This window comes from Amblyraja radiata, chromosome 26 (assembly GCF_010909765.2).
Source record: "Amblyraja radiata isolate CabotCenter1 chromosome 26, sAmbRad1.1.pri, whole genome shotgun sequence".
Taxonomy (NCBI): domain Eukaryota; kingdom Metazoa; phylum Chordata; class Chondrichthyes; order Rajiformes; family Rajidae; genus Amblyraja; species Amblyraja radiata.
Genome location: NC_045981.1, coordinates 2,246,291 through 2,266,313, shown reverse-complemented (window position 1 = coordinate 2,266,313; position 20,023 = coordinate 2,246,291). Strand labels below are relative to the sequence as shown.

Here is a 20,023-nt window from a genome sequence, read left to right as displayed (position 1 = left end):
CATTATCATTGATAATCACGAGATTTGTTGATGGGAGAGAAACTAGTGAAATTATACAAGCTTGTTTTAATGCCAGAAAAATATCTGTACAACTAATGATATGTTACCACAGAGATGTACATATGATATATCATATGTACATACAATACATATGGTGCATACAGTAGTATACATCATGGTATAATTTTTAATGACAATTTCATGATTATCCCTGGGACAGTCGCAATGAAGTTGCTGAATGTATGGAGTTTGTATGAGTATCTATAAGTCTATTAGAGCTGCACTTACTGCTGCCTTATGGTTTCCAAAAAGAATACATTTGCCTTCCTGCTCACTGTGTAAATATCACAAATACCTTGCGGTGAACACTAACGATAGCATATTTGATTGTGAATATTCTACTATCTGAAATAGTTGTTGCATGTGTTGCAATTTCTCCATTTATGCTGCCAATGGTTCTGATGCTTTCACACGGTCAGGTGAAAACTACCTCATAACATTGCTCTTCAGTGACCCAAGAATTAGCATGGAAATTCACATTCCAAATGAGCCATCTAGAAAATAGCTTGTCATACTTATTTGACCCTTCTATGTGAAATTCCGTAGTTAATTATTAATTGGTTGTTCCTATTCTTATTTAGACCCAAAAATACGATTGCTTAATTTCGAGAATTTATTTTATAAAATCTGTTGAAATTGTTCTTTGGAAAGTTACAGTTTGCTTTGCAAGCATAATGCTGTTACACTTGTTTTTACTTGGCAAGGGGGTCACGGATAGGATGTTTTCTGCTGGATATTTGATATAGTTAAGTCTTTGTGACTTAAACCATCATCCACTTATATCACATTTAATCTTATTTTTCTATCAGAATAATATACCATTTTCATATTAACAATGGGAAATGAACACATTTATAATTCTTGGCAACACTGTTTGATTCATCTAGTAAATCAGAGCATTGAAGAATGTGCATTGTGCTAAAACTACACAACTGAATCATAGCAGTGCAAATTAGCATTGCTTTCTGTTAACGTGCAACGTCTGTGTCATTATAGAAGAAATACTTTTAAGTTTACTTACTCTAGTGATACAGGTCAAAAGATAAGACAACGGAACTATCTGTTTGAGAAAAAAATTTGTACTTTGAGTTTTTATTTATTTTGCTACATCTTTTGTATACATCCAACATTAAATACTTTTTTTTTTTTCAAATGATTGATTTCTTTGACGCTGGTGTCCTTTTGGACTGCCAGTTCTTGACCAAACTGGCTTGCATTTCAGATTATGTAATGAACCATTAGTATTCTGGGTAAGGTCAGGCCTATATCCTGTAGTTTAAGGAACAAAGTAACGAAACCTCGTATCAGTGCTGTTGTTTGATTGCCTAATTCACTACTCCGATAGATTTAATGGGACAGGCAGGTTTAATAAAGTTATGGAGTCACACTGGGCTCTTCTGCCCACCATATCCATGCCAAGCATCGATACCTATCTACAATAATCCCACTTGCCAGCACTTGTTCCACAGCCTACTCTGCCTTTCATCAAGTGGATAATTAAATGTTGTGAGGGTACTTGACTCTACCAGTATATTTGAGATTGCAACCAGTCTATGGGTGGGGAAAAAATCTTCCTGAGATTCCCTCTAAACCCCTTACTCACGTGATGTATGTGATTCTATCCTTTCTGGTCTTAGATGCCTTTGCCATGGGGAAAGGTTTCTTACTAGCTACCCTACATATGCTTCTGGTAATTTTGTGCACCTCATTCATGTTCCCCCGATCAGCCCCCTCTGCTGCCATTAAAACAATGCTGACTTACACATTTCTACAAAGCGCTCTGTGCTGTAGCATGCCAAACACACCACCTGTTCTGATATTTGTCGGAAACAGGAGGATCCAGTTATAAAATAATTCATCTCTTGCAGTAGAGCTTGGGCTTGGAAAATAAACCTAACCATTCAAAGTGTAAACTGAGTGTTGCACTGAAACTGGATCATTTGAAAACTTACACTGAGGTCAACTTATTACACGTGGGGTCATTTGTAGAACGTGAATACAGACCGATTGGCTTTCAATTGATTTTTATATGTATTACAGGGTTTGTTCTGTAGTTTATAAAATGGTCTGACTTCTGCATAGCTTTTTCTCTCAATAAGATGAACCCGTATTAGTAAAATTGCAGGTTTTGTTAGAAACTAAATGAGAATTCCTTTCTCCTTTCACCGTTATTTTTCTCTTGGTTTCAGTACCGCGCATAATTTCATGATCGGTGGGAAAGCCTTGAGTGGCTTGCTCAGTGTATCAAGTTAATGCTGGCCTAAGACCTGTGATCGCAAACCATAAAATGCTCTTGTCTGAAGTTGTATGTAATTAGGCCACTGTGAGGCAAAAGACAATGTCCTCCCTTACAAAATGTTCGGCTTGAAGAGCACTTATCACCCGAGTGCAATTAAGTCCCAGTGCACTGGGGGGAACGGGTGTTGTATAAATAAAACACTTTCCTCTGTACATTAAAAGATTACTTTCTCTCCTGTATTCTTTGTGATCATTATCCCAACAGTCTCTACCTAAGCAGCATAAAAAACAGTGGGGAGCTGCGGAATCACATGCAAACCCCTTGCATCCTATCCCGTTCCAACTCCTTAGCTGGACACAATGCCTGGAGTGGCCTCTTCACAGCAGTGGAATTACTTCTGCTGCACAAACCCCTTTCATCTTGCACTGAGAAGCAGTGGATTGTTTTCATTCTGAATTACAGAGACTAATTGTGAGGGGGACATGGGGAGAGGGGAGGGCTGATGCTACTGGGGTGGCCTGACACCCGCTGATCACCACTGAATGTGGCCACAACAGTTGGGAAAACATGGCTGGGACAGATAGGAATCCCCCGCTGAAGACGGAAACAAAAGTGATTCAGTCCAACAGGAACTCCATGTCAAACACCCATGTCAGCAGAAAGCCTTCAACACATGGTGTACCATCAATTATTGTTCATGATCATTCAAACAACTCTGCTCATCCAGCCTCTTCCAGTGAATATTTCTTGTTCCTTAGTAAAGTTTGCTTTCTCCTGTAGCTGAAGTCAGCTGTATCCATCAAAGCCAGTGATCTGTAGGTCCCTTGCACAGCAATAAAACCCTTCTTAGTTTTATTTTTTTAGTTTAGAGATACAAGCCCTTCAGTTCACCGAGTCTGTGCCAACCAGTGCTCGCGTGTACACCACTCTATCCTATATAGATCAGGGCCTGTACTATTTCTATGCACAATAATTTGCACTATTCTACACATTAGGGACAATTTACAATTTTTGCTGAAGCCAATTAGCCTACAAGCCTGAACGTCTTTGGTGTATGTGAGGAAACCGGAGCACCCGGAGAAAACCCGCGCGATCATGGGGAGAACATACAAACTGAAAAGACAGCACTGGTAGTCAGGATCAAACCCGGGTCACTGGTGCAGTAAAGGCAGCAACTCTACCACTGTGCTGCCCAAGTTGTTTTGGACAAAACAGAAATATAATTTTATGTGTTTCTAATTTAAATGTTGGATAGTTATTCTAATATGGAGCTCCTTACTTATGTTAATGAACAACATTAAGAGGGACACCAAGGGCATAAGGAGCAGCCAGCACCAAACCAGTTCCATCAATGATTAACCCTTAACGCACCAGTGACTCATCCATCCATCAAGAGGCACGAACCTGGCGTAAACACTCCTGTAATTTTACCAGAAAATGTCAACGTTGACTATAAAGTTCTAACGGTGCTGACACCTTGAGGGGGTTCTTCTCATGAAGATTCTTTAGTGATAAAGTAACGTTTGGGAAGATTGATGTTCGCTCTGTAAAATATTGCTGTTGAGGTTGAAGCCATTTGCAATCCATGCGGATAATTAGTTCCCACTAATGCTATAGCAGCAATAGCTCTCAGATCCCTGGCTAATGCAAATGAATGGTTAATACCACCACCCCCCTCTCCCCCACCCCCCCTTCCCTCCCCCTAAGGGATACATGGATAACATTTGAATCAATTGCAGATGAGTAGCCTTTAAGTTATGTGGTTTTTCCTCATAGGTATTGGTGGAAGAGTAACTTTATGATTTATTTACATTTGCCGTACACTCATTACTGGGTGCCACACTCCTTACTAATGAGCATGGAACCAATTTCTTCATGTTTTATTTCAATGTATCATGCACGCTCTCCAAAATGGCTTCTAACAAATGGCTACAGTTGCGCATTATGTAAATGGCAACATTCTGCTTTAATTCGTTGCTTCGCCATGGCGATGCCAACCAAGCAATGGAATTGGTGCAGAGAATACTCTTAGTTATTCTTGTTAAAACAACAGAACATGAATATAAAATCTCCCTCGGGCTCATCCAGCCTCTTCAGGGTTCAAACCTCTCACAGTCTTGCAATATTTATTTAACCAGTTTCCAAGCATGAGGCACAACAGCAGAGTCGTTCCAGGATGTAACTGTATCGGTCTACATGTGTGGCAGATTTTGCACGGGGCCAGTGATGTCCAACAGTCCTGTTTCATGTGGAAATTGAAATGCCCAGGGTATGAAAGCGATGGGAAGTAAAGGGAGAAATACAGAACAGCTGTGTAGGAAGGAACTGCAAGATGCTGCTTTAAACAGAAGTAAACACAAAATGCTGGAGTAACTCAGCGGGACAGGCAGCATCTCCGCAGAGAAGGAATGTTTAGAGTCGAGACTCTTCTTCAGTCTGACCAGAAACGTCACCCATTCCTTCTCTCCAGAGATGCTGCCTGTCCCGCTGAGTTACTCCAGCATTATGTGTCTATTAAAGAACAGCTATTTCATTCATCTCAAAATGATGGGGACTACAAATTGTTTTATCTGATGCCATCCTTAAAGTCATAACGTATTTCTCATTTTGCCTCATGTGTCCGTGTTGGATAACTACCCGACACAGAACCATGGTACAAGTGTCTCCCAAATCATGCCATGTGCTTCCAGCAATTCAATGTGGAGTTTAGTTCAGTTCAGAGATACAGGGTGGAAACAGACCCTTCAGCCCACCAAGTCACCATCGACCAATGATCGCCCATACACTGGTACTATCCTACACACTAGGGGCTGAAGAAGTGTCTTTAACCAAAACATCACCTATTCCCTTTTCTTCAGAGATGCTGCTTGATACGCTGCCTGTTTCTCCAGCTTTTTGTTATTTATCTCACAATTTACAGAAGTCGATTAACCTACAAACCTGCACGTCCTTGGAATGTACAGTGGCGCAGTGGTAGAGTTGCTGCCTTACAGCGCCAGAGACCCGAGTTTGATCCTGACTATGTGTGCTCTTTGTATGGAGTTTGTATGTTCTCCCTCTCTCTGCGTGGATTTTCTCCGGGTGCTCCGGTTTCCTCCCACATTCCGCGGACATACCGGTTTGGAGGTTAATTGGCTTCTGTAAACAATCCCTAGTGTGCAGAACTAGTATAGAACTTGTGTACGGGTGATGGCTGGTCGGTGTGGACTCGGTGGGCTGAAGGCCCTGTTTCCACACTATCTCTAAACTAAAGGAGACTCACTACTCCTGACCGTCAGAGTGAAAACATAAGGATGGGAGGTATAAGGTGCTTTCAAGACATGAAATGGATTGGAGTCGGAATTATACAACTCCGATCAATTTCTGAACTATGTGGATCTGGTCCAAATTGTGTATTCTCACAAAAGATATCTACTAAAATCAAAAGTACTTGCATGGAAGCATGCACGGGAAAAATGCACAGGAACCTGCATGGAGCTGTAAATAATGCGGCTGAGCCTTGTATTCGGTTCCAGAATGGTGTCAGTTCTACTGTGCTGTACATGAACTAGAATTCCCTTTAGCTGAGTATCCTGTGCAAAAAAAAAAAAACTGCTGGACAAATTCAGCGAGTCAGGCAGCATCCGTGGAGGGAAATGGACAGTCGACGTTTCAGGTTGAAACCCTTCCCGTGGGCTGGCAGAGTAGAGGGGTGAGAGTTAGTATAAACAGGTGAGGGGGTTGAGACAAGACATAGACAATGGGTGGATATAGCTGGTGTGGGATGAGTGTAGATGGGACATCTTGGTTAGCATGGGCTAGTTGAGCTGTTTCCATATTGTACGTCTATAAAGCACGTATGTAGCACAATAGACACTGGTGCAGTGGTAGAGCTACTGCCTTGCAGTGCCAGAGATCCCAGTTCGATCCGGACTATGGGTGCTGTTTATACATTCTCCCTGTGCTTTTCCCCAGGTGTTCCAGTCCCCTCCCTCACTCCAAACACATACAGGTTTGTAGGTTAATTTGGCTTCGGTAAAAATGTTGAATTGTCGCTAGAGTGTAGGATAGTGCTAGAGTACAGGGTGATGGCTGGTCGGCATAGGTTGTTTGGGCTGAAGGGCTTGTTTCTGTGCTGTATTTCTACACTGCACTCTGCTGCACAAATTGGAGTGGCTAACTTGTACTTTTTGTGGATTAAGTAACAGAAAATACCAATCTAATTTCATCCCTAATGTGCATCATTTAATCAACATATCACAGGCTTCGCGACTGGGCAGGGCATACCCGTGGAAAGACTTATCAGGTGCTATAAATGTAACTTTTTTAAAGTGTGTGTTGAGAGCTTTGTTCTGATTGAGGCCCCAAACTGCAGTCACTTTGATAAATCACACTTTGATAAGCCTGTGTTATTCCTGAGGTGATTAGATAGGTCAGTAACAGGTTACTAACACCTCTGGCAAACAAGCAAAGATAAATGGATGAATCAGCTCACCATTAGTAGTCAGTGGTAAGGGAGCATTTCTATTTCATGCACAGACTGTCTGTGGTTGCAGTAATGAATGGCTTGGATTGCATTCTAAAGTGTTGGCTTTATAGCATGCATAGGTACGGCACAATCCATAAATATTATTTTGGAGAAAGATACAATACAAAGTTCTGTAATAATACAGAAGGTCAGGCGGCATCTCGGGAGAACATGGATGGATGACATTCTTTAATCGGGATCTTGTATTGTCATAGGAGCAGAAGTAGGCCGTTTGGCCCATGGCTGATCTATCAACCCCATTCTCCTGCCTTCTCACCATAACCCTTGTCACCCTTACTAATCGAGAATCTGTTAATCACCGTTTTCAAAGTTCCCAAAGACTTGGCTTCCACAGCTGTCTGCGGCCATGAATTCCATAGATTCACCACCTTTTGATTGAAGAAATTCCTCCTCTCCTTTTTAAAGGTGAGTCATTTTATTCAGAGTCTATGCTCTCAGGATTTAGACTCTCCCATTAGTGGAAGTCTAGCCCCTTCTTCGGACTCTGTGTTCTCCAGAGATGCTGCCCGACTGACTGAGTTACTTTGCTCAAGATTCCAGCATCTGCAGTTCCTTGTGTCTAACATTCTTTTTGACATTGGCCTACTTTTTTACCTAGTTTATGACCTATTGTCCTTGTATGAAGCTCCTTGCCGCATTGCACTCCTTGTTTGGTGGATGGTGAGAGCAGAGACCTGTTTGCACAATGAGTGTCTCTGTCAGCTCATTTTGCACAGCACATGGTGTAATTTTCGAGCAGGGGAGAGATCCAAAGTGGTTATTTTCCTCCGTGGTTTTCGTAGGAAGGTTATGCAACTGCTGTGTTACCAGCCTGGGCAGGAATGAGAAACACTGCCGTGACAGACATTCACCCTGACAATGTTTCAGCAAGTTCAAGTCTTGCCACAAAACATTGCAACGCTCATCATAATGGGGAAAGTGGATGTTTGAACCATTAGAAGTCACAGTGGCGCAGGGGTAGGGTTGCTGCCTTACACAGCTCACAGCGCCAGAGACCCGGGTTCAATCCTGCCTATGGGTGCTGTCTGTACGGAGTTTGTACGTTCTCCCCGTGACATGCGTGGGTTTGCTCCGAGATCTTCAGTTTTCTCCCACACTCCAAACTCGTACATGTTTGAAGGTTAATTGGCTTGGTATAAATGTAAAAAATGTCCCTAGTGTGTGTAGGATAATGTTAATGTGCAGGGATCGCTGGTCGGTGTGGAGTCGATGGGCCGAAGGGCCTGTTTCCGCGCTGCATCTCTGAACTAAAGTAATCAATTGTAGATTGTAATCAAGGCCTCGTTAAAAACCCTTTGGAAAGGAGAACTGAGAAACTGGTCTCCCTGCTCATATTAGCTGTTATGGTCATTACACAATCAAGTTTTCTTTCCCAAAACGAAGGAATTCAGTAAATATTGAGATGTAATAAACTGCAGATGTTGGAGTCGAGCAAAACACAATGTGCTGGAAGAAATCTGGAGGCCAGGCAGCATCTGTGGAGAATCGATAGATCCTTTGGAGTCTGAAGAAGGGTCCCAGCCTGAAAAGTTGCCTGTCCTATCCCTCCGGAGATGCTCCCTGATCTGCTGAGTTACAATTGCACCTCCTGTTTTGTTTCTTCTGTGAATATTGCTTGGTTGCCACGATTTGCCCAAAGGCTTTGGAAAAATGTCACTGAACATTGTGCCTGGCAGAGGGAAATTCATATCGGACCCTCTGAAATTGTAAGAAGCTACCATCTTCATTGACTTCATTAGAAATGTAGAAATCATTTACCTAGTTTTGCTAAGTCTTTTGTTGATGAATCGCACACAAGTTAATCTGGTAATGAACAGTCTGCAGACAGCACCTCTGACTAATGCAATGGTGCACTTGGAGTGGTGGAGTGCAGGTTTGGAGCAGATATTTACCCAAAATATTTAGCTCGGGGCGGCACAGTGGTACAGCTGATCGAGTCACTGCCTCGCGGCACCAGAGACTCGGGTTCGATCCGGAACTCGGCTGCTGTCTGTGTGGAGCTTGCATGTTCTTCTTGTGACCGCATGCGTTTCCCCTGGGTGCTCCCACATCCCAAAGACGAGCGGGTTTGTAGGTCAATTAGCCTCTGTAAATTGCCCCAAATGTGTGGGGAGTGGATGAGAAAATGGGATAGTGTGAATGTGTGATTGATGGGTAGCATGGACTCAGTGAGACGAAGGGCCATGCAGTTTTCACGCAGTATCTTTCAATGAATCAATCTAAAACCTCAGTTCTTCCATGTTGTTCTCCAGCAAATAAAGAGGCCTCATCTGTGAAGGTGTCACTGTGCGATGTCCAGCGATCCATTCTGTTGTTCTGTTTATATTACATGATGCAATGATGCCATGGTATCAGGGCCCCAGATAATGGCCGCAGAGGATGAATGCAAAATTGCCACTTTAAAACAGGTGAAATCTTGTTTGAACCATGAATATATAGGTTTTTTACGGCACTGTGCAAACAAAATTCCTCTGCTTTATAGTCAGAAGTGGGAGTAGATGCACATGGAGTCTGATGCACTTAATATCAAAGTGTATAAAGCACAGATGTTTCTAAGTTTGACAAGACTATACAAGTCCTCAAAAAGCTAATCTGACTTAATTGTATTTATACAGTAGTTCATCACAAGATGTTTGACTTTTGCAGATCCTTTTCCAGAGCAAGCTTTGACATGATATGTCGTTTTATTTTTCCCTATAATCTATGGCCCATTATTGTAGAGTTTCTGCTTTGGCAACCATGTGTTTACCTGTATACTATCGACTTTCTACTTAAACCATTTGTGGAAGCTTTCAACCCAGCGGTATGAATATTGATTTCTCTAACTTTAACAAGTAACCCTTAATGCCCCTGTCCCACTTAGGAAACCTGAACGGAAACCTCTGGAGACTTTGTGCCCCACCCAAGGTTTCCGTGCGGTTCCCGGAGGTTTTTGTCAGTCTCCCTACCTGCTTCCACTACCTGCAACCTCCGGCAACCACCTGCAACCTCCGGGAACCACACGGAAACCTTGGGTGGGGCACAAAGTCTCCAGAGGTTTCCGTTCAGGTTTCCTAAGTGGGACGGGGGCATTACTTTCCCTCTCCATCCGTCCCTCCCCTACCCTAGTTCTCTTACTAGTTTCACGGACCTCCTGATTAACTTTACTGTTTTTATGCCTCGTTGGCAGCTGATGATGAAACATTCTACATTTTCTTGCATCGCCTCTGCTTTGATCTGTCTTTTCAACACCTTGCGCAAGGGTCTTTGTACCTTTCATATCTCAAGTTTCACTTTCCCCCGACTCTCAGTCTGAAGAAGGGTCTCAAGCCAAAATGTCACCCAAGGCTTAGTTTAATTTGAGAGTTTTGTTTCCTGACTGATAAGAAAGGTGATTGTATGAAGATAGAACACAGAACAATACAACGCAGGAACAGGCTCTTCGACCCACAATGTCTGTGCCAACCACGATGCTTAGATATCCTCTGCCTGCACTTGATCCATATCCCGCCACTCCCTGCATATCCACACACCTATCCAAAAGCTTCTTAAATGCCACACTCTATGGGCAGAAATGTTCCAAAGCGATGTATAGGGTGGCACAGTGGTGCAGGGGTAGTATTGCTGCCTTACAGCACTAGAGACCTGGCTTTGATACTGACTGGGTGCTGTCTGTACAAATTTTGTACGTTCTTCCTGTGACTGCGTGGGTTTTCTCCAGGTGCTACGGTTTGCTCCCACACTCCAAACACGTACAGGTTTGTAGGTGAATTGGATTTGGTAAAAATTGTAAATTGTCCCTAGTGTGTAGGATAGTGCTAGTATACGGGGTGATCGCTGGTTGGCATGGTCTCGGCTTAGTTTTTTATTTTAGTTTGGAGATACAGCGTGGAAACAGGCCCTTCGGCCCACCGAGTCCACGCTGACCAGTGAACCTTGTGCACTTACACGATCCTACACACAGTGGGGACAATTTACAATTTTACCAAAGCCAACTAACCTACGAACCTGTACGTCTTTGGAGTGTGGGAGGAAACCGGAGCACCGAGAGAAAACCCACGCAGGTCACGGGGAGAACGTACAAACACCGTACTGACAGCACCTGTAGTTAGGATCGAACCCGGGTCTCTGGCGCTGTAAGGCAGCAACTCAGCTGCTGCGCCACTGTGTCGTGTTGAAGCCTGCGCCAGGCTGTTTGTCGTGTTTGACTCGCTAAAAACTCCACGTTGGAGGGTATTTTCTCATTTGGAAAAGTTAGCTCCTACTTATTAAGTGCTTCAGTACCCTTACTGAGTTTTTTAAATGGTTTTAAGGAAACTAAAACTAATGATTTGGCTCGTGGTGTTTTAAAAAAATATGATATTTGATGTTTTTTGATGTTAAAGGTCTAACAAAGCAGGTTGATTGTAAAACTACAGCTGAAACATTCTGTTTGAGCAGATGAAAGCATTAAACAGAGAAAGAGCCTTTCCTTTAGTCTATCTTTTCCCTTAAATGGTGCATCTGTTTGAGGTGGATCTTGAGACTGCCTTTTGATGTTTAGTTGATTTAGACACATCTTCAAAGCATTGGTGTATCTTTTTGAAATTGTGAATGGAGCTTGTCACTTATTAAAGCATTGGATGAGGCCCTTTAACCTAACAATTGTTGATGGAACCAGTTATACCAATCTGGGATAAAGGAGGCCAGTGCAGTTTGCAGCTTGTTTCCTGTGCTGAACCTTTCAGCTTTGTCAACTCGAGTTGAAAAGTAAATGAAGAAACAAAAGAGTTGTTAGCAGAACGAAGTAATGTGGAAGAATATCTATTTGCTGACAAAATCTTTGAATGACCACAAATCATATTGATGTCGTTTCCCTTTCTATCTGGTGGGCGATTGGACTCCATAGCCTTTTGTTGTAATCAAACCATTGAATCGCAAACAACCAGAATTACTGACTGTCCACTTTTTCAAGAGTCAAGAGTGTTTAATTGTCATTTGTACCGGAAATGGAACCACAAAGTTCTTACCTATTCACCATTTTTAACGTATAGATATGGGCGTTGACTTTATTTCTTTCAGAGTGCAAAAATCTAAATGATTCTAGTGTTTAAAACAAAGGCAATGTATATTTAAAGACAGGATGAAATCTTTTGGAATTAGCACACTTGTGGCATGTCCAGTACATGGATGTGATGGTGATGAGGTCAAATCACTGGACGTTCTATTCTGTGCATAAACTTATCTCCTCTGTGATGTTGTATTGAGCATTGCACAGATCTAATTTGGGGTTTATTTTTGACTCGTGGGGGAACAATGTAAAATGTTTATTCCTGCTCAGAATGTACAGTGCTTGCGAATATTAATCTAAAGCACTATGATTACATTAAAACATGCTACAAAAAGCATGTGGATGAATATCCCTGTATTAATCTGTCCTGGTCATTGTTTTAAGCTGCCACCATTCAGAATTAAATTAGTTAAATCTCAACAAAAGGCAGCATCAGCCAGTGGCCAAGGTATTGCTGCCAACTCAGGCATAATTCAGGTGTACTGATACTAAACTACCCGTTATTGAAATGTTCCTAACTTTGTTGGGTCACAGGGTACAGTACAGATTAGATACACTTTAGTTTATTATCACATGTACTGAGGTACAGTGAACAGCTTTTGTTGCATGTCAGCGGAAAGGCAACACATGATTACATTCAAGCCATTTATGGGCCTGTTCTATTTAGGCAAATTTTTTTTTAGGCAACTAAAAAAATGTCGCCACATAGTCGCCGGGTAAGTCTCCTCAGTCGCGCTAATATTCGTAGCGTCTTTCTGGTCACCACTAAATTTTCAACATGTTGAAACTTTTTTGGCGACAGTGGTTTTGACGCCAATGAGCATAGCTTGACTTCTCCTGACGTAGGTGCTGTCGTAAGTAGTCGCCAGGATGATATGGGTTGTCGCCATTCAACCCCCCACCTCCCCTCACTTGTATCCACACAATCACATGTGTAGGAAGGAACTGCAGATGCTGGTTAATACTGACAATAGACACAAAGTGCTGGAGTAACTCAGTCCGTCAGGCATCATCTCTGGAGAAAAAGGATAGGTGATGTTTTAGGTCGGAACCCTTCTTTAGATGGGTATTCAGTCTGAAGAAGGGTTCTTCTGACTCAATAATTCACCAATCCTTTTTCTCCAGAGATGCTGGCTGACCCGCTGAGTTACTCCAGTCTCCACCTATCACATGCTTGGCTTTGTCCTGCTCCCAATTCTCTTCCAGCTTTTCCCCCTACTACAATCAGTCTGAAGAAGGGTCCCGAAATAATACGTCACCCATCCGTGTTCTCCAGAGATGCTGCCTGGCCCGCTAAGTTTTGCACAAGATTCCCTGGATATGTTGGCTTGTATAGAGCATCAGTGAATTGGTTTGCCATCAAGATAATTGTAACCTGACTGTTTTTCCTTTAGTCCTGCTGTTTCCACCACCATTGTGCCTCTGACTGCTCAACCCACCACCTGACCACATCTCACTTTGTTCTCCTGATGAGTCAGATCTCCAACAACCTACTGTTTAGAATACCTATGATAGCCAACAACTTTTAAATGAAACTCAAAACAATAACCACTTTTTTTCCACTGCATATTCCAGTAAGTTGCCGGCAGAGTGGTAGCAGCACCAGAGACCCCGGTTTGAACCTGACTACGGGTGCTGCCTGTGTGGAGTTTGTACATTCTCACTGTACCTGCGTGAGATTTCTCTGGGTGCTCCGATTTCCTCCCACATTCCAAAGTTGTGCATGTTTGCAGGTTAATTGGCTTCTGTAAATTGCCCCTAGAATGTAGGATAGAACTAGTGTACGGGCGATCGTTAGCCGGCGTGGTCTTGGTGGGCCGAAGGGCCTGTTTCCACACTGTTTCTCTAAACTAAACTAAACTAAAACTGAGCACAATAACTAGCACGGTTCAAATAGAACAACTGATCATATTTTGCAGATTTCCTCATTTTTATCTCCATTTCATTGAAAAATTATTCAGAGAACATGTGTTCATCGATGTAGACTTGGCATTTTATGATCGCACATAGATAAAGTGCTCTCTTTATTAAGGATGCATTGAATTGGATTTGAAGAGCAGATTATCTGGTGCATCTGAGAGCAGGGAGTGGACAGTGTTCTGATTCCTATTAGTGTGACTGCACTTCAACTGTAGCACTTTGGCCGATTAGGCAGTTGTGAAAAGCACTACATCAAAGCAAGATCATCCTTTTTTTTTTTAACATAGCATACCAAAATTTACAAGGGCACAAATTATGACTGTGCTGTGCATTTGATCACACTGAACTCCCACTACTTCTTTCTAACTTTGTTCCTACGAGTAAAAACAGTCAATCAAGCTTGGCGATTTCTTTTCAAGATTAACTCAATGTTTACATACTGAGGAAGGTGGTGAATCTTTACCATAGCACAGACTCAAGATTTCAAGAGTGCTTATTTATCATGTGTAATGATATTATTTAACGCGGGCACATTAATTTACGGGTACATTAGACAGAAGAACAACAATAAACATCCAATACATTATCGGTTATACCAAGTGAACTGGACTGCGATTTGACGGAAAGGTTTGCCAGTTCCCTGACATGGTTGAGAATTTGTTACACTTGAATATAAAATAACATTCACAAATCCTCTACTCTTCTGTTCATAATAGTCGGTGAATATCCCCCTGAGAAACTGTAGCAGATTAGCACAAATTCCTTCTGTGCAGACAAAACCTCCAGTAAAGGCATTAGACCAGGCACTGAATTATAAAATGGCCACCTGCTATTGATAGGTTGTCACCATCTCGTTTCTTTTCTGACCTGCAAAAACCCTCGGCTTATTGCTCACTTCATTTGCACCTTGAGCTTTGTATTTTATTTCTCCAAAACTTTGGGTCTCAGTATGGAAAGGTTCCAAGTATAGTACTTAATACACTAAGTAGGCCAATCTGTTCTTCGGCTAAGGCAGGTCTTTACGGGTATTAGTGGAAAAGCTGCTGTCCTTTCACAAAAAAATCTTCTTTAAGTTTGCTTTGAATTATAACATTTAATGTGTGATCCCCAACTTTTTTTATTTGTGGCATTTATTTGTGCATTGCTGGCAAGACCAGCAATTTGTCCATCCCTAATTAATCTTAAACAGGAATGTCTGGCATTATATTGCGCTTGTAATATTTGTTCTTAGTGACGACGGAATAAAAATAATATGGACTGTAGCTGCTGCTTTTCCACGTGCTCTGATCTAGAGACCTCAACTGAATTTCTTCCTTTCAATTCTTGCTCTGCATTGTGTAACAGCCATTAATAACTTGTTCATTACATTTATCCAAGGCAAAGGTGTGTGTGTGTGTGTGTCTGTCTGTCTGTCTGTCTGTCTGTCTGTCTGTCTGGTCGGTCAACTAATGAAAGACAATATTCAGTGAGTATTTCTCATTGTGATGGTTGGCACAGATTGTTTAGAGAGGATTATTGCTGACGGGTTTTCTGGCTGGGAAGGAGATCTATTACAATAGCAACATACAGAACAATTTCATGAATCATTATTTTGATTTACATTGTTATGTTGAGCTACTGCAATGGGTATGATTTGCAATAATTAGATGCCACTAATAAGCAGTTGTAGTGTTGGGTAGCCGAGGCAGTTTCAGAATCAAGAGCTTTATTGAAATCGGCTCTAGAAGTATCTGGAGTAGATTTTGGTTAACAGAATTTGCCAAATAATTTTTGGAATTTCTGAATTGGGGATGTTTTACACAACACAGCAGGACCATTGTTATAAAACATATATTCCACTTGAGTTATATTTGGACCCATTGAGATCTCAGAAAGTAAACCTCAGGGCTGAAAGGTCTATCTTCACTCAGATGACTGACAGAGCATCTCGTGTGTAATTTAGATTTTAGTTTAGAGATACAGCATGGAACTAGGCCCTACAGTCCACCAGTGATCACTGCACACTAACAATATCCTACACACACCAGGGACAATTTACAATTTTACCAAATCCGACTAATCTGTACGTCTTTGGCGTGTGGAAGGAAACCGGAGCACGTGGAGAAAACCCACGCAGGTCACCGGGAGAACGGACAAACGCCGTACAGACAGCACCCTATGGGCCTGTCCCATTTAGGCAATTTTTTTTTTTTAGGCAACTACAGGCGACTAGTTTGTCACCATATGTTTGGCGGTGGTCGCAAAAAGTTGTAGCATCTTTCTGGTCACCACTAAACTTTCAACCTGTTGAACATTTTTCGGCGACAGTGTGTTTGATGCCAATGAGCGTAGCTTGACTTCTCCTGACGTAGGTGCTGTCGTAGTTTGTCGCCAGGATGACGTAGGTTGTCGCCGTTTTTTCGGCGACCTGCTACGACTATGACAGTCTCCGGCAGTTGCCTAAAAATCGCCAAGTGGGACAGGCCCGTTAGTCAGGATCGAACCAGGTTCTCTGGCACTGTAAGGCAGCAACTCTACCGCTGCGCCACTGTAACGCTCCTCTATAAAACATTGTGTACATTCTATATGAGTTGCATCTACCATATATTTCTGACATTTAATGCGACACACTTTTTACTCAGATTGACTAAAATATGTGTTTTCTTTCAGGGACTTGATGCCTCGGACACTGGAAGGTCAAATCACCATGGAGAAGACTCCTAGTTACTTTGTCACTATGGAAGCAGCTGCTCGAATCTATGCAATGTCCAAGGATGCCAAACTAATCGTGGTGGTTCGGGATCCTGTCACCCGAGCTATCTCTGACTACACACAGACTCTCTCTAAAAAGCCCGATATCCCCAGCTTTGAGAGCTTGACTTTCAAAAACCGGACTACAGGCTTGATCGACACGTCATGGAGTGCTATTCAAATTGGCATCTATGCCAAGCACCTGGAGAATTGGCTGCAATACTTCCCCATGCGCCAGATCCTGTTTGTGAGCGGAGAGAGGTTGATCAGTGACCCAGCGGGAGAACTGAGCAGGGTGCAAGACTTTTTAGCTCTGAAGAGGATCATCACAGACAAACATTTCTACTTTAACCAGACCAAGGGCTTTCCTTGCCTGAAGAAGCCCGAGGGCAGCAGCAAACCCCATTGCCTGGGCAAGACAAAAGGCAGAACCCATCCCAACATAGACCCGGAAATAGTTCAGAGGCTGAGAGACTTCTACAGGCCTTTCAACATGAAATTTTACCAAATGACAGGACAGAACTTTGGCTGGGATTAAGGTCAATTTGATAACAGAGACATGAATTTATTGCTATATATATATATACATACATATATATATATATATATGTGTAACTTGTACAGAAATCTATTTTATAATAATTTATTTTTAATTCTTAAGCAATTAATTCACTAAGCTGCCTAACCACATTGTACACTGTATATAGATCATATCTTCTAACATTCCACAATTGTATTTGCATTGCTCATTGATGGTGCTGTCTTTCATTGATTACGTTTTAATATCTAAAAGCACATTTTTTTTGTTACGGGTATTCAGTGTTCATAAGATCTAACGGTTGGACATTTGATTCCTAGCTGATAAACATTGGGAGCATGTAGACAGTTCATCATGAAAGCAATGACTGGTCAGTTGGTCAAACTCAGTGCAGAATTCAGTCTACAGTGGGAAACCAAAGCCACAGGGCCCCTGAGAGTGAAATCTCTAATAATGTCATTCAGACCTATTTCTCCATTTTATGGACAAAATGCCATCTGTTTCTTTAACTTATTTTTTTTAAAGTGAGCTGCTTATCAGATATCTATTATTTAGTCTACATCCATGCTGATCTATTAAGATTAGCTAGAAAATGTGCAAATAAACTAAATACAATTTTTCCTATTTTTTTAAAATTTGGATTCTCATTTTGCATGTTAACTGATTTTTAACTCATAGATTCTGATCTTTTTGTTTTTAAAGTCACTCTTGCTTTTAAATATAGAAACTCCTCAAATATCACCATTCAGTGACGAAAACTGTTCCTCTACAAAATGGAAACTCTCTTTAAAATGTTGCATTCACTGAGCCTGCAATAAGGTGCTCTACACAACTGTTTTGCAATAGATATCAATTTCACATCTGCTCTGTTCACCCAATTCATAATATAACGGTATAAGAAAGAATTGCAGATGCTGGTTTAATCGAAGGTAGACACAAAATGCTGGGGTGACTCAATGGGTGAGGCAGCTTCTCTGGAGAGAAGGAATGGGCGACATTTTGGGTCGTGAACCTTCTTCGGACTAATCTGTCTGAAAAACGGTCTTGACTCGAAACGTCACCCATTCCTTCTCTCCAGAGATGCTGCCTTACCCGCTGAGTTGCTACTCCAGCATATTGTGTCTACCTTCATAACATAACAGTGTATCCAATCTATTGTCTTCCGCAAGGTAAATTTATACCTTGACATGGTGGTTAGCTATAAATTTGTAATAATAAATATGTGGCTGAGTTTTATTCAGCTTGCATTCAAAAGTACGTATATTAGCAAATGGTTTCTGATAATATTGTACTTTAGAATAGTTAAAGTGTAAAAAAAATATGTAAATCAAGTATTTTGTGGTATGTACAACAGAAAATTAATTTTACACAGATAAAAATGTTTCTTTCTAGGAATTTGGGAAAAAAGCATCCTGTTTCTTGTTATGAAGAAACAAATAAAATATATTTTACCAAACTAATAGTCTTTCATTTTTCTGAAAATGGAATAGTTATTCATAAGTTTGTAATTCTTAGCCTTCCACTTAGAGACAGCATATGATTATATTGTTTCATTCAGTGACAAAACCAGTTCTTATAGAAAATAGAAACTGTCTTTTGCCTGTGAACCAGCAGATTGAGACTCATTATATTTTCACTACTATCGGTTGCATGCTGCACCAATTTCAAATATGACAAATTTGAAGCAAGAACTTTAATTTAAAAATGACCAAAAAAACATACTTGAAAACCTAATTACAAAATCATATTTTAAACACAGAAGATCTCCTTTATTAGAACAGATCGACTTGTACCTTTAACAATTATATATTGGTTTTCCATGGATGACAATCAAAAACTTTTTCGTGGGATGTTTGTGACTATAACTTTAATTATCAACATGAATTACATAGAAAATAGGTGCAGGAGTAGGCCATTCGGCCCTTCGAGCCTGCACCGCCATTCATATGATCATGGCTGATCATCCAACTCAGTATCCTGTACCTGCCTTCTCTCCATACCCCGCTGATCCCTTTAGCCACAAGGGCCACATCTAACTCCCTCTTAAATATAGCCAATGAACTGGCCTCGACTACCTTCTGTGGCAGAGAATTCCAGAGATTCACCACTCTCTGTGTGAAAAATGTTTTTCTCATCTCGGTCCTAAAATATTTCCCCCTTATCCTTAAACTGTGACCCCCTTGTTCTGGACTTCCCCAACATCTGGAACAATCTTCCTGCATCTAGCCTGTCCAACCCCTTACCCCACATTTCTAATAATAAATAAGCAGTGGGGTTATTCACTGATAGAAATGTTTGCTAATTTGTGGTGCTGTGAGATTGCTTGTTCAAAAACCACAAATATCGTGCACAGTTTAGTTTAGTTTAGAGATACAACGTTGAAACAGGACATTTGCCCCACTGACCAGCGATCCCTGCACATTAACACTTCCCTACACACACACACACACACACACACACACACACACACACACACACACACACACACACACACACACACACACACACACACACACACACACACACACACACACACACACACACACACACACACACACACACACAACAATTGATACCAAACCAATTAACCTACAAACCTGTACGTCTTTGGCGGTTAGGGAACATTACTGCTTATGAATCTGGAAAAGGGAGAATGATGGGCATATAATCCTCCAACATTTTTGCCACCTCCAATCCACTACTGGCCACATCTTCCCATCTCCACCTCTTTCTGCTTTTCCACAGAGACCGTTCCCTCTGAAACTCCCTGGTCAACACGTCCATTCCTACCCAAACCACCCCCTCCCCAGGTACTTTCTCCTGCAACTGCCTTTACCTGGCACCTCGACTCCATCCGAGGAACCTGACAGTCTTTTCAAGTGAGGCGGAGGTTCACTTGCACCTTCTCCAAACTCATCTACTGTATCCTCTTTTCCAGATGTCAACTCCTGTACACCGAGATCGTTTCGCTGAAATGTT

General features: G+C 41.7%; 1 protein-coding gene across 1 annotated transcript in view; it reads left to right on the top strand.

Annotated features, from left to right (window-relative positions):
- LOC116987807 (heparan sulfate glucosamine 3-O-sulfotransferase 3B1-like) overlaps positions 1–18,500 on the top strand; it is a 28,007-nt gene extending 9,507 nt beyond the window's left edge. The window contains exon 2 of the mRNA XM_033044046.1: positions 16,426–18,500. Coding sequence (XP_032899937.1) covers positions 16,426–17,044 — 619 coding nt within the window. The 3' untranslated portion in view covers positions 17,045–18,500. The remainder of the gene's footprint in view (positions 1–16,425) is intronic.
- Positions 18,501–20,023: the final 1,523 nt, after the last annotated feature.